General features: G+C 34.2%; 2 protein-coding genes across 6 annotated transcripts; one reads left to right on the top strand and one right to left on the bottom strand.

Annotated features, from left to right (window-relative positions):
• The first annotated feature begins 178 nt into the window (after positions 1–178).
• Positions 179–2774, top strand: LOC120088031 (probable phospholipid hydroperoxide glutathione peroxidase). The gene is made up of 6 exons (XM_039045055.1): positions 179–403; positions 1021–1097; positions 1395–1456; positions 1545–1663; positions 2229–2402; positions 2484–2774. The coding sequence occupies exons 1-6, from the start codon at positions 254–256 to the stop codon at positions 2514–2516; spliced, it is 615 nt and encodes a 204-aa protein (XP_038900983.1). The 5' UTR covers positions 179–253; the 3' UTR covers positions 2517–2774.
• Positions 2775–3949: 1175 nt separating this feature from the next.
• Positions 3950–7731, bottom strand: LOC120067564 (pentatricopeptide repeat-containing protein At1g77360, mitochondrial-like). Of its 5 annotated transcripts, none has more exons than XM_039019119.1 (5): positions 5849–7731; positions 5105–5223; positions 4789–5005; positions 4490–4693; positions 3950–4393 (listed from the first exon to the last, which is right to left on the bottom strand). In XM_039019119.1, exon 1 carries the CDS (start codon positions 7624–7626, stop codon positions 5881–5883), a length of 1746 nt encoding a protein of 581 aa, XP_038875047.1. In that variant the 5' UTR covers positions 7627–7731; the 3' UTR covers positions 3950–4393; positions 4490–4693; positions 4789–5005; positions 5105–5223; positions 5849–5880. The 5 variants fall into 5 exon arrangements, with proteins under 5 accessions (XP_038875047.1, XP_038875044.1, XP_038875052.1 ...); XM_039019116.1 differs by having other exon boundaries at positions 4490–4688; XM_039019124.1 differs by having other exon boundaries at positions 3950–4414; positions 4490–5005.
• Positions 7732–12906: the final 5175 nt, after the last annotated feature.

Raw genomic sequence — 12906 nt, 5'->3', positions numbered from 1 at the left:
ACTCTAGATTTCTATTAGTTTCTATTCGTTTCTATCAATGATAAATATTTCTATTACATGTTGATAGAAGTTTATCAATATTTATTAGTTTTTGTATTTTTTTTTAATAAACATATAAATCCGAAATAAATGCTGACGGACGATTTAAAATATTGCTTATCTAAACATGGAAATATATTTATATTGCTTTGACGAAACGCTGATCGAAGAACGTAGGGCTGCGTTGAAATTTGAACGTTGAAATCTCATCGAAATGCATATTTTTAAATTTGTAAATTGGATCTCTCTCTCGTTTCTCTGTTTATCAGCATTTTATTACTACCGCACAGGCCAAATTTCTCCCTATTTCCTTCTCAATATGGCTGAAGAATCCTCCAATTCCATTTATGATTTCACTGTCAAGGTATTCAACTCTATGCCTTCTCAGTTTACTCTGTTTCTAGTTTGAGTTGCATACTCCTCTGTGTTGTTGTTGTTGTTGTTTTTCATTTTGCTGACTTAGGTTTTGATTTGTTGAAACGATTTGTTTGTTTGTTTCGTTTTTACTTACTGCACATCTTTGATTAATTCGGCTTGATTTTGGAAATATCTCCATAAGATCGAAGTATCTGAATTGTCAGTTTTCATTTTAATTCGTTTTTTTACTTCGGGAAAATCTTGGATTAGTTGGACATTGACTTCAAAATATTTGAGATCCTTAGTTAGTTCTTCACTTCGTGGGCTTTGGCTTCTTTATTGAAGGGATTTCCTGTTCAATTAGTTTTTAGTTCGGCAATGTTTTGATCATTTCGGCATTTGTTTTGGATATATCAGTTATATCAGATCTAAATATCTGAAATGTCTGACTGTCGAAATATTTGGGATCCGTTTTGTATAACCGCTCGTTCTTCATTTCGTTTTATTTGGCTTCTTTATTGAAGTGGTTTTCTGTTTACTTCGTTTTTACTTTGGCAAATCTTTGATTAGTTGGGCATTGATGGCTTTGGGAATATCTAATTTGTAGAATGGCTTTGTTTGCAGGATATTCGTGGGAATGATGTGAGCCTTAGTCAATACAGGGGGAAAGTTCTTCTGATAGTGAATGTTGCTTCTGAGTGGTAATTTGTATTCTCTTCGTACTTTTTGAATGTTGTCTTGACGGTTGCGATCTCTATGTGTTGAAAGATTGACTACTTCAAGTCTCTTCCAATTCACTTCGTTTATAATGGTACACACCCACATAGACGAAGACGAGATCATGGTTAAAGTGAATTAAAGAGAATCACCATTATAATAGGAAAGTTAAAGAAAATAAAAAATGCAAATGGGTCGAAGAGTGAAAGGGAAAATGTCAAGAAAACCTGGCTGTGTGTGCTGTATTGTTCTTTTTCCTCAAGATCTTTGTTGTTTTGCAGTGGTTTAACCAAGTCAAACTACAACGAGTTGAATGTATTGTATGAAAAATACAAGAATCAAGGTCAGATATTATACCATGGAAATATAAAAACTCGTGAAGTTCTATAGTTCGAGACTGGGGTTAGTTTAAACAATATATATTTGGGCAGGTTTTGAGATATTGGCATTTCCTTGCAATCAGTTTGCAGCACAAGAGCCAGGAAACAATGAGCAGATTCAGGAAACTGTATGCACAAGGTTCAAAGCTGAATTCCCCATCTTTGATAAGGTAATCATAATGTGATGCAGTCTTAAACAAACCAAGATGTCTTTTGAGGTATTTTGGGTTTAAACCATATTGACCATCTATTTGAATATTAAATATCCTGGAGTTATTTTGATATCAAATATTGTAGAATTAGGCATTTGTCTCGTGAAATTAATTTAAGCAGTCCAAATCTTCATGGTTGTTAAATAAATAAACAACGTACAAGTTATTTAACCAGCGGTGGCAATAGCTTTTGTTTTGCAAAAGAGCGGCGTTTCTTGTTAGTCTCTACCTATATCTCGGCTGGTCTGCTATGAGATTATACACACTAAGCATATGATTTTGATTATATTTGCGTAATAGGACAAGTAATTTCATCACATAACATCGGTTACTAGACATTTGTTAGCCCAATTATGAGAACATTTAGGATGGATTTAGTTTAACTTCAGAATCCGAGACAAGCGCTTTTAGAAAATTTAAATTTCAAAGTACCTTTGAAGATTTTTCATTATTTTTGTTCCACTTAACAAAAAAAAACTTTTCTCGAAAATTCTTCCAAACTTGCTCTTAATGTGGTTTGTAGGTTGATGTTAACGGGAAAGATGCAGCACCGATTTATAAATTCCTGAAGTCCCAAAAGGGTGGACGTGGACTATTTGGCGATGGCATCAAATGGAACTTCACAAAGTTCTTGGTGAACAAAGAAGGGACGGTGGTTGATAGATATGCTCCAACCACCTCGCCTTTCAAGATTGAGGTTAGTACGTTTTCCTTGGATCAACTTCATATAAGACTACATGAAGAGGCTTATGTTATATTTTTTCCCCTCGTTCTGCAGAAAGATATCGAGAATCTATTGCAATCTGCTTGAAAACAAGGTCAGGAACCATACACAATGAACTCCAGCAGTGCTTACTTGTATGATTCATTAGTTATGTGAATGCACTTATAAATGTTTGTTCGAACGTGATCGCGTGTTCTTTCTAGACCTTTCTTTCATTTATATATAGTTATGTGGTGAAATTTGGATTTGATTTAAAAGGCTTTCATTGAAACATGTTGTCCATTTGGTCATATGTAAAAGTGAATTGTGTGATTACAGTAAACTCTTTTTCCCCCGCAGCACCAACTAGTGTTTTTGATACACATAAGATATCTCTTTTCTCAAGTGTTAATGAAACTCAATCACGTCTTCCCAACTCTCAACAGGTAGACTAGACTAATAGGCTAGGGGTTTGAATCCTCCATCCTTTGTAAAATCTTATGCCAGCTTGAGTTTAGAGACGTTAGGGGTTTGCTTCCATCCCCACATTTTTTGAACTAAAAAAGACCTATGATTGCAATAACTTACACCACGATGTTGTCTCGGCCTTCTGATTGCAATAACTTATGAATAGTGTATCTGATGAAACTGTGCTGAATGTTTTCAATTTCTTAGTAATGTAGGGTTACTAGTTAAAAAGAAAAGGGACGTTGGTACAATTTGGTGACTCAACTATCTCACTGTGTTGTAGTTTGAACTTTATGGTAGATAAAAAAAGGAATTGAGCATCAACTATATTTCTGCATAATGGGATGGAGCAGATTTTGTGTTAATACAGTCAAACTATGAAAAATTCTCTTGTGGGTTATATGGTTTCCAACTCTTTGTGATACTTGAGTTTAATTATTGAAACATCTCATCAAAATGCTTTCAGGATAAATGGTGATCTTGATCCATGGAAATTAGATGTTATTTTTTAATATTAATTAATTTGTAGTAATTATATTTTAGTTAGCTATAAATAAATCAGCCGCATTAGAGGAAAGCCAATGAACAAGTTGTTTTGAACGATTTTAATATTTTAAGGGTTAAAATGACCGAAGTTCAAACGCATAATTAAAACTATTTGTGCCTATGTGTACCTCTATTTACCCAATTTATTCCATCATATTTATAATTTTCTTTTAACAGAAAATTTGACAAAAGGGTGTTTTTTGAACAAATTTAAATATAGATGGTAGAATTGAGACTTTTTTTGACAACCATGTGACAATTAAAGTTGTTTTTAGAACAAATTTGAATATAAATGGTAGAATTGAGATTTTTTTTGACAACCATGTGACAATTAAAGTTTACTATAAAATTCAAAGTAGTTTGCATAATTATCATCTTGATATTTAATTTCATGGTCATAAAATTTTAAAACATTTAAGTTTTAATAGATTAAAATAGTTCATTGATACTTTCATGTTTTCTAAATGCAGTCATCTGAGTAGTTGACTTAAAAAATAAAACTACTTTCTAAAGTCATTCTTAAAATATCACGGAAATCTTTCAATATCATATGAATAGTCTCATAAAATGAGCTAAAATATTCGTAAACTTGCTCAAAAACAAGAGAAACAGGATGGATAGAATTAATATACCATGAAGATGTCAACAACATCTGAATTTTTTTTTCATCTAATCTTCTTAGAACTCAAGGACACAATTGTACAACCTATCAAACATATTTGTTCAAGTAAGGTCGTTTTTCCCTCGCTCCTCTTTGTCTTGAAAAGTTCTTTTTTGTGCTTTCCAATCCAAATAGTATGTGATCATAAAACCTTTCACTTTTTAAATATTGGACCAGTGAACTTTGATTGCCATATCGTCAAAAAAATATTTAGGACAAGCCCACTGAGGGATGAAAATCTCTAAAATCTTGAACCACAAGGCCACTGCATATGCATAACGCTGAAGAGGTGCGTCGGCCATTTCCCAAACTGCCCCAACAAAAACAGTAACTATTCCAATTGAGATCATAAGGATTTCTACTTTGAATTCTATTGTTAGTTACGAGGCCAGCAAGAGATACATACCAATTGGAGACTTTGCACTTCTTCGAGATCTTAAAGACTCCAAAAGATATTTACAAAGGAAAAGCTAGGAGGACCTGAATCACATTGACTGCACATCTAGGGGTAAAGCACCGTGTCGGTGCAGGCAGTGGTGTAAGACAAGAGAAGAAAAAGTTCACAGTAAAACATCCACTACTATCAAGCTTCCAGATTCTGCAATCTTTCCTATGACAACATTTTTGCTATCAGGATGCTGGGGAATAGTTACAACATTCAAGTCAAAGAGAGTTTTTAAATAAAGATTAAAACTGATCACATACCTGACTGAGGACCAAGCTTTGATGTAATTCTTGTTGATCTGATGGTTGAAGGTCAACTTTTGTATAAGTTTTTCCTTTCCAAGAGACCTAAACTCAGCCACTACCCTTACCTTTTCCTTTCTTATTTGTCCTTCATTTTCATGAAAATATAGAACTACTTGGAATTCTTTGCCTTCTTGCTCTCTTTGTCGCCATTGCTACTTTCTTGGGGTGTATTCTGAAGAAAGAACTAAAGGTTATTTTGATTCAACTGAAAAAGATAACAACATACGATTTTATAAGGAAAAATGAAGTTCTGTAAGCAGGTGATTCTAACCAACACGAGCCTCCTCAAAGCTAGTACAAGTGCTTCAAGTACAACATTTTAGAATTGAATGCAGATCTTGGTTGGCTGGGCAAACTTTCACTGGAAGGGCCCTTCAAGAGAAGCTCAAGCTTCAGAGATTTGACAAAGCTCAAAATATGTTAGCACCAACAATAAACTTTTGTACGTTTCTTTTAGGATATCAGGATCAACAATAAACTTTTGTACGTTTCTTTTAAGATATCAGGACAGATCAAACCCTATGCAATTTTGCCACATTAAAATGAAACTGCACAATCTACAAAAAGAAAGTTTATGAGAATATATTGAAGTTTCGAATTTCAATTGATCATTTAGCATTTATTAGATAAAAGAATTAGTAGCCCAGTTAAGATACAATCATATAGATTGATTCCACATACTGACTGATTAAAGGAGATGAAAAAAACCCTATGGGTTACTTTAGCAAACACAGCCTTATCTCTGACCTCAGACACTTTTTCTTAGTAGGCTAGGCAATATCATCAAATATTTTTGGCCTTTTATTTTCATAATCACATTTTGGATTGCTCAATCCAGGAACAGTCTGTTTTGAGAAAGAATTAGAGTCGGTGGAAGTAAACTAAACGTGCATACAGCATGTAGGAGTTGTCGGTCAATCAAGAAGCTTCTAAACACAAGGAAGCATGCATTAATGCCAGAGTCACTATTGCAGCCAATCAAATATATATCAAGCATGAGAAATCTACTACTCACAATTTCTTCGAGAATGGAAGGAGAGAATTTCCTTATGATGAATTTCTGGTTCCTGACTCATGTTGGTGAACTCCGTCTATCTTCTGCAGCAACTCCCGTGCAATCTTGAACTTACCCTTCTTTTGAAATGCACTCTCAAATGAATCTCTAACATAGATAGGAGGATAAAAACCCTTTTCAAGCATTGACTTCATCTTTTCATACGCAGCGTCCAGTTGTCCGTGTTTACAAAGCTTCTGCAAAATTTGGGCTTCCCATTTCATTTCCAGCTTCAAGCACAGATCAATTTGGCCATGTTCCCTCATAAGTTTATCCACTAAACTATACAAATGAAAATGAGGAGACATGCCTAAACTCAGCATTTCCTTCAATAAACTGTAGGCTGCCGACCAATTCCTAGTTTCACCGTAGGCATGGATTAACGACGAATAAGTAACATGATCAGGTGCACATCTTTTCCTGTTCATAATCTTGAAGACCCTTTCAGCATCATTCAAATTTCCTATTTTGCATAGCATGCAAATAATAGAATTGTAAATAGCCAACTTTGGCTTCATGCCCTGAGAAAGTATCCTCCCAAACAGATCACTAGCTTCTTCTACGTGACGATGTTCACACAATGCTCGCATCACAACAGAATAACACTCTTCAGCACATCTTAGCTTATCACCCTCAACAACCTTCAATACTTTAATTGCTTCTTGCATTTGACCTAATCGACAAAGCTCTGAGATGAGCTGAACTATTACAAAAGCACTGGGAACTAAAGCCAGCTTATTAGCTGCCCAAAATATTCCAACTGCAGGTTCAATGGCTCCGCTCTTTGGATTCACATTTGGAACTAGAACGGTAAAAGGTCTACGAGTACTTCTGACCCTAACTTGTTCTACAGCCCCTTCTTTGGCACTCAACGAACACAAATCCCCAATGAGAATGTTCACAGCAGATCGTGTAGGTACCAAGCCTGCCCTATTCATTTCATCAAACACTTCAATAGCTGTACCAAACCTACCAAATTTACACAGTCCAATAATAACATTACTGTATGAATATTTATCGGGCAATTCAATTCTTCTGAAAATGGATAGAGCAGTATCAATCAATTCCCCAGTTGGTTCCTTCTTACAAAGTGCATAAAGCATGTTGTTAAAGACCAGATTATCAGGTTTACACCCAAATTTTGGTTCCATTTCTTCGAACAAGCAAAGTGCTTCTCTAACCCTCCCCTGCCTACCCAAAAATCTGATACAAATTGAAAAGGTTCGACAAGAAAGCCGACCCTTATGAGACGACACAGTCACCAAAAGACACTTCATATCATCAAACAATTTCCTCCTACCTAAGAAATCAGCCATGTACTCAACCACAGTCTCATCAAACCGATACCCCATTTGCAATCCAGACCAAGAGAAGAATTCTAGCGTTTTAGCCCGACCCAACAGCCTATAATTCATCAGAATTTGAAGTACGAGATCCGAACTTAAGGTGTCTTTGAACCTTTTCAATAAATGATCAAGATCGAGATTAGGTGTTTGGTGATTTTTGTTTGAAAGTAAAGAACATACTGAATTGACGACATCGGAAGAGCCGAGGGTGTCCGAAGCCCGAGGGATTGGGGCAGTTCGCGAAGTGGGTCTCCTTGCAAGAGCTCTTGGAGCTATGGCAATGTGCTTTGTGTTCGTTGAAGTGCTGAAAAAGTGTGAAGAGAAGCCATAAAAATGAAGAGGAAAAAATTTGAGCGACGCCGAAGCATTCCTAATCGTGTTCTTACTCAACATCGACGATTTTGGTGAAGAAGCTGAACCAATAGGTTCATTCAACCTCGAAAATTCTCACTGTGCTGTACTGTAGCCAAAGACCAAAGCTTCAAATTTCCACATTTATGGATCTTTTTATGTCTTTATAGAAAATTTTTCAAAAATATAAGATTCACAAAATGTATTTAAATATTTAGACCATTTGAAGGGAATTGGTTATTATATTGTGATTATAATAGTTTGTAGTGGCTAGTTTGAGAGAATGTGCAAAAAATAGTAGGTGACAAATATTAAATACTATAACAATGAGGGATTTAAAACAATAATATTATAGTTAATGGTTGGTTATTATAGTGATAAACACCAACTATTATCATTGGTATTATAGTAACTTATAATAGTTGGGAGCAACAGCTAATCCACGTGATATTGGACCCAACCAAACAACCCTTCGATGAGTTTAACATTTCTTATTAATGATATTATGGGGTTGTTTGGGACGCAGAATTTTTTTTCCCTTTCTTAACGAGCAACACAATCAAGGGTGTACATAGGTCGAGTTGGACTGGGTTAGAGGCAGTTTATGGACCAAAATCCGGGTTGGTTTTAACTGAACCCTATAGGTTCAATTTCGAAGGGTCAACCCAACCCAACCCAACCCTATATTTTTGGGTTGGGTCGGGTTGGGTCACCAGTTTTTTTTAATAGTTTTTTTCAATGAGAGTAAGAACGGTAATTTTCGTTGTGGTATTTTCAACTTCTAGTAATTTTTGGGCCTTTGGCCTGTAACAACAACCAATTGACTTGATTTCATTGAATAATAAATTGAAAAAAAAACTAGAGCAAATAGAAAATTTAGGAAAAAAAAATACCACAATGGCAGACCGAGGGGAGTGGAGAACTTAGAGATTGATGGTGGAGGGAGAGATCGACAAAGAGATCAACGGAGAACTCAATGATAAACGGTGCAAACAATTAAAATTGATGGAAGGGGGAGAGATCGACGGTAGACCGGAGGAGGAGAGAATGATGGCAGACCAAAGGGAAAGAGCTTGACGGTAGACTCGGGGGGAAGAGATTGACACGAGGTGGAGGCACTCACGTGAGGGAGAGACGGAGAAATCAAATGGGATTAGGAGTCTAAAGAGAGATATGGACGTAATATATATATGTATATGCATACATATACATATACATACATGCACAATATATATACATACATACATATACAGATATATACATATACATATATATTTGACAATATTCCTAAGCTTACCATTCTATTTAAAGAAAAAATTGATATGCCCCAATCTAGAATGTGAAACATCACACAACTCAACAATATAAGCAAAAGAGTTGATATTATTATCATTCTTTGACTTTTCTGCCATTACATTTAGTTTGAACATGTCATCACTTAGTCTTTTTCCTCGTACATGCCTTTTTTCAGAATAAATTTATCTGATTCAAATATTGAAAGAGTGTGAATACCATAGTGGAAAGATCATGTCCCAATTTTAAATTTTACAGAACAATAATCAACAAAGGACGAAAACTAATAAACATTTACTCTAATTAAGCATGTCTTCATAGAAAATTGGAAATGAATAATGGATTAGCAGATTTACCCTTGAAGACCGATTTCTTCGTGAATCCTCTCCGATCTAATACTCGAACAGTTTCCTTCTCCATCAAATGCCAGAATTCACGAACACAACAAGAGATGCTCTAAAAATTGGACACCACCACAAGCAAGTCTTCGATACTCTCAAGGTTGAGAATCGATTGAGAGTTTGGGCTTCAATATGGATTAATCTTAAGAGAAAGGAGAGTTTTGGATTTCTTGACAGAAAAATACAGAGTCTTTCTTCTTGAGAGAGATATTTTTTTGTGTGTAAAAACTGCTGGAAGAAGAAGACCCATTAAATCTCTCTGCCTCAATCTACGTTAAACGATCAAATAACTCCCTCCTAATAACTGATTTAATTAAAAACCGACTTTTTAATTATATATATATATATATATATGACTAATTTTAATAAATACATATCATATACTAAATCATATGTTATATCTAATATAATACATAACCTATAGTTTATAGTCACACATAATATAATCTATAGTTTATTATTCTCTCACTTAACCTAATATTAATATGAATCATATTGATATTAATTTTAACCTATAGTTTTAAATATGAAACTTATTCATATAATTAATATTTGAATCATATTAAAATATTTATTTCTCTCAAATAAAACTTTGTATTATAATGTATCATATGTTGGACTAGTATGACAACCTTAAAGGGGGTGAATAGGGTTTAATTAAAATTTTCCTAAATATGCTCAATTTAAACTAATTAGATATTTTTTAAATTAAATTAACAAAATCCTAATTGATACTAAATAACCATAATGATAAAAAAAAAATTATGTAATAATTTATTCAATCAATATCAACCAACAAGAGCAATCAATTAAAATTAAGTGTAAAAATAATTAGGAAAGAGTTAGAGAAGAAGACATTATGTCAAACCGCTACCTTGCTCATTTTTCAGGTTCAAGAGCAAATCTGATCCTTTCCATCGGCTAGGATCCAACCATTATAATGTTTTCTTTAAGCTTTAAATCACACAAGAAAACTCTCTAAAAAGAGTGGGTATACAAGTTTGAGCTCATACACTTTAGTTCTCACAATACAATAGAAATTTCTCTTAAGAATAAGATGAAAAGAAAGAACATTGGAAGCTTGTAGAGAGTAACAATGGTGGATTTTTTGCTAATTTTGATAATTGTAAAATGTGAAAAAGTTGAAATAATTTTGGAGAAGATGAAGTATAAAAAGAGAGGGAATTGGGGTAAAAAATGGATTTTAATTTGGGCAAATTGTTCAAAAAGTTAATTGAATGGTAGATATTTAAATTCAACTAGTCCTTAAACACAAACAAACTATAATATAATAATATATATCTTTTAAAATTATTTCTTTTCAAACCCATCAAAAAGCAAATGTCTACGATATGTCCAAAACTAGTTGTTGGACACAAGCATAAAATAATATTACATTTATTTGCTTTAAAATCAATCCAAAAATCAAAAGCCAACTCTGTGTCACTTCTCCATTGCTCCAAGTTGCACATTTCAATTGATCCACTTTGATGAGAAAAATTATGCCACGTCATCAGCTTGGAATTTTTCCCTGAAGCGTGTTTTAACTATATCTTCTTCGTTGAACTTCGATTTGAACGATTCAAATTGTGTTGGAACCGTTATTCCGAGCTCTACGCAATAGAAACTTCAAAACACTCAAATTGTTAATAAAAGCAGATTTTTTATCATCAAAATATTAATTGATTAATTAATTAAAATTAATTAATTTGAGACATAGGGCCAAAAAACAAACATCATGTACGTTATATTAATTATATCTCATATAATAAATTTTATATTATAATGTATCACATACATTATATCAATTAGTTCCCTTCAATTAATTTGAACAATTCAAATTAATGCAAAATTAATTAGATTCTCATTAACCCCAGTTAAGCTAACGATGGGACCTTATAGGCCTATAGATTGAAGCTCCAATGGTACTTGATTAATCCATTAAACTCGTTAATTAAATTAATCAACTTTCATTAACTACCGGTCACTCCACTAAAGACTAATAGTCGCACTCTTCATAGTATAGATATGTTTCTATGTCCATTGAATGTAACCAATCAACAGCGAATTCGCCCTTCACAAATTGCTCGTAAGTATAGCTGGGCCAAAATTACCATTTTGTCTCTATAGTTACATCTAACTCTGTAAGTATCACTGGTCCCTCTAACGAACAATTAGGTATAGTCCAACTACGACCAAAGCTTTTCAGGCTAAGAGAGAGTATGGCGCCACATTGTTCAAACCCCAAAATCAGCCTTAAGGGAGAAATCTCTCTACTTACCTTAACACTAAGGAATGAGTGGATTCCTTCTTGTGTAGTTGTGTCCACAACTCCCAATAAGACGAGTCCCCAAAATGGTAGGCATATTGAGTCAATGAAACTAGCCACTCTCACCCATGTAGATCAAAGGACCACCTTCGTAGGTAGGAGTTCACAACTCACATAGGATTCAGGTCAAGTCACTTATGGTCATCCTAGTGAAATGTAAGTCTCTTCTAACAATGATATTATATACAGAGAGACTATTCATTTTGTGATCTGGTTTTATACAAACTCTTTCTACAAAATACCCTCGCTCACATGTCTCCACATGAATGATTAGAAATAGATCATTTATAGCAGTTTACAAAAAATGTAACAACTATAAAGCGGGTCGTATTCATAGTGTCACTAGGATAAGGTACCCATTCTTATCTATCTACTACAGACCGTTTAGGTTATCACTTAAACATGATCCCCTATATGTCTCCACATACATGTTGAAGTTATACCAGATAACCTTTGATCTTAGTTTATTTGTTTTTGGGTTAATGCAACTAAATGTCAAATAAAATACCTCTTATTTTATTAGATAGATAAATTGTTTGTACATATACAATAACAAACTACAAGACAATGAGATTTAGGGCATCAAACCCAACAATCTCCCACTTGTCCTAAAGTTAGTGGGGTGTACATCATAAAAGTACAAACGAGGATAACAGTACACAAAAACAAGAAACTAAGGCATACAATAAGCGCTCAGTATAATCTCCCACTTGCCCTAGACTAGATAGGGCCTATCTCTTAGACCGAGACTCTCCAGGTAACCCTCAAACACCTTTGTCGTGAGGGCCTTTGTAAATGGATGAGCAACATTGTACTCCAAAGTGATCTTCGTGACGATCACCTTCCTGCAATGCACAATCTCTCATATCAGGTGATACTTGCGCTCAATATTCTTTCCACGCTTGTGGCTCCCGAGCTCTTTAGAATTAACCACAGTAGAGAGTTATTATCACAATAAAGGGTGATGCGTTTTGACATGTCTGGAATAACTTCCAGATCAGTTAATAATTTTCTGAGCCATTCAGCCTTCTTGGCAGCTTCAGAATGTTGCGGTTGATGCCCTAAACCCTAGTTGGATCCTATAGTTCGTAAACACAGTTTTGAACAAACGCTTGTGATGTAACGATATATGATATTTTCTTTAATTTTGTCTATGGAACATTGGATGTTTTAATTTCTTTACTACAAACCAATAAACTAATATCGCTAGTTGTCATCTATAACTTAAACATGTATGTGGAGACATACAAATGGAACATGTCTTAAGTGATAACCAAAATGGTCTGTAGTATATGGATA

The sequence above is a fragment of the Benincasa hispida genome, chromosome 1, assembly GCF_009727055.1.
Source record: "Benincasa hispida cultivar B227 chromosome 1, ASM972705v1, whole genome shotgun sequence".
NCBI classification, from domain to species: domain Eukaryota; kingdom Viridiplantae; phylum Streptophyta; class Magnoliopsida; order Cucurbitales; family Cucurbitaceae; genus Benincasa; species Benincasa hispida.
The sequence above is the reverse complement of the archived record's forward strand: the minus strand, read 5'-3'. Positions and strand labels throughout refer to the sequence as shown.

Bases quoted from the DNA above. Each gene is read 5' to 3' on its own strand.
- LOC120088031 (XM_039045055.1), top strand. From the start codon at position 254: ATGCATATTTTTAAATTTGTAAATTGGATCTCTCTCTCGTTTCTCTGT. The intron at 1,457-1,544 runs GTCAGATATTAT...ATATTTGGGCAG, and splicing joins TGAAAAATACAAGAATCAAG to GTTTTGAGATATTGGCATTT. The intron at 1,664-2,228 runs GTAATCATAATG...TGTGGTTTGTAG, and splicing joins AATTCCCCATCTTTGATAAG to GTTGATGTTAACGGGAAAGA.
- LOC120067564 (XM_039019124.1), bottom strand. From the start codon at position 7,626: ATGTTGAGTAAGAACACGATTAGGAATGCTTCGGCGTCGCTCAAATTT.